We start from the raw sequence: 1,271 nt of genomic DNA, 5'->3' as shown, positions 1-1,271 counted from the left end.
GTGTCGTCTTTCCCCCCCCAGGACGAGAAGTACTGGAGCCGGCGCAGCAAGAACAACGCGGCGGCCAAGCGCTCGCGGGACGCGCGGCGGCTGAAGGAGAACCAGATCTCGGTGCGGGCGGCTTTCCTGGAGCGGGAGAACGCGGCCCTCAGGCAGGAGGTGGCGGCCGCTCGGAGGGAGCTGGCCCGATTCCGCGCCCTGCTGGCCCGCTACGAGGCCCGCCATGGGGCTCTCTAGGGACCCCCCCTGCCGCAGGGACCCCCGCTATGGGGCAGGGACCCCCGCCACGGGGTGCTCTAGGGATCCCCTGCCACACCGACCCCCGCCATGGGGCAGGGACCCCCACTATGGGGCAGGGAACCCCGCCACAGGGTGCTCTAGGGACCCCCCTACCACAGGGCCCCCTGCTGTGGGGCAGGGACCCCCACCATGGGGTGCTCTAGGGAACCCCTGCCACAGGGACCCCCGCCACGGGGTGCTCTAGGGATCCCCTGCCACACCGACCCCCGCCATGGGGCAGGGACCCCCACTATGGGGCAGTCTAGGGACCTCCTGGCATAGAGACCTCTGCCATGGGGCAATCTAGGGACCCCTCTGCCACACAGACCCCTGCCATGGGGCAGGGACCCTCGCCACAGGACACCCTAGGGACCCCCCGCCACAGGGACCCCTGCTATGGGGCAGAGACCCACACCATGGGGCGCTCTAGGGACCCCCTAACACAGAGACCTCTGCCATGGGGCGCTCTAGGGATCCCTCTGCCACACAGACCCCCACCATGGGGCAGGGATAACCGCCATGGGGCGTTCTAGGGACCCCCCCCTGCCACAGGGACCCCTGCCACAGGGGGCTCTGGGGACCCCCTGCCACAGGTACCTCCACGATGGGACAGGGACCCCTACCACGAGCCCCCATAGCCCTCGCCACAGGACACCCTAGGGCCCCCCCGCCACAGGGACCCCTGCTATGGGGCAGAGACCCACACCATGGGGCGCTCTAGGGACCCCCTAACACAGAGACCTCTGCCATGGGGCGCTCTAGGGATCCCTCTGCCACACAGACCCCCACCATGGGGCAGGGATAACCGCCATGGGGCGTTCTAGGGACCCCCCCCTGCCACAGGGACCCCTGCCACAGGGGGCTCTGGGGACCCCCTGCCACAGGTACCTCCACGATGGGACAGGGACCCCTACCACGAGCCCCCATAGGGACCCCCCAGTACAACCCGGTGCCCTATAGGCTGTAGGGACCCCCCCTATAGACACACCCCT

General features: G+C 69.6%; 1 protein-coding gene across 1 annotated transcript in view; it reads right to left on the bottom strand.

Annotated features, from left to right (window-relative positions):
• LOC106898254 (zinc finger protein 865-like) overlaps positions 1-225 on the bottom strand; it is an 8,857-nt gene extending 8,632 nt beyond the window's left edge. Inside the window, exon 1 of the mRNA XM_014959392.1 lies at positions 34-225. Within this exon, the coding sequence (XP_014814878.1) occupies positions 34-225 (192 nt within the window). The remainder of the gene's footprint in view (positions 1-33) is intronic.
• Between the last annotated feature and the right edge of the window lie 1,046 nt (positions 226-1,271).

This window comes from Calidris pugnax, unplaced genomic scaffold (genome assembly GCF_001431845.1).
Source record: "Calidris pugnax isolate Ruff unplaced genomic scaffold, ASM143184v1 scaffold478, whole genome shotgun sequence".
In the NCBI taxonomy this organism is placed as follows: Eukaryota; Metazoa; Chordata; class Aves; order Charadriiformes; family Scolopacidae; genus Calidris; species Calidris pugnax.
The sequence above is the reverse complement of the archived record's forward strand: the minus strand, read 5'-3'. Positions and strand labels throughout refer to the sequence as shown.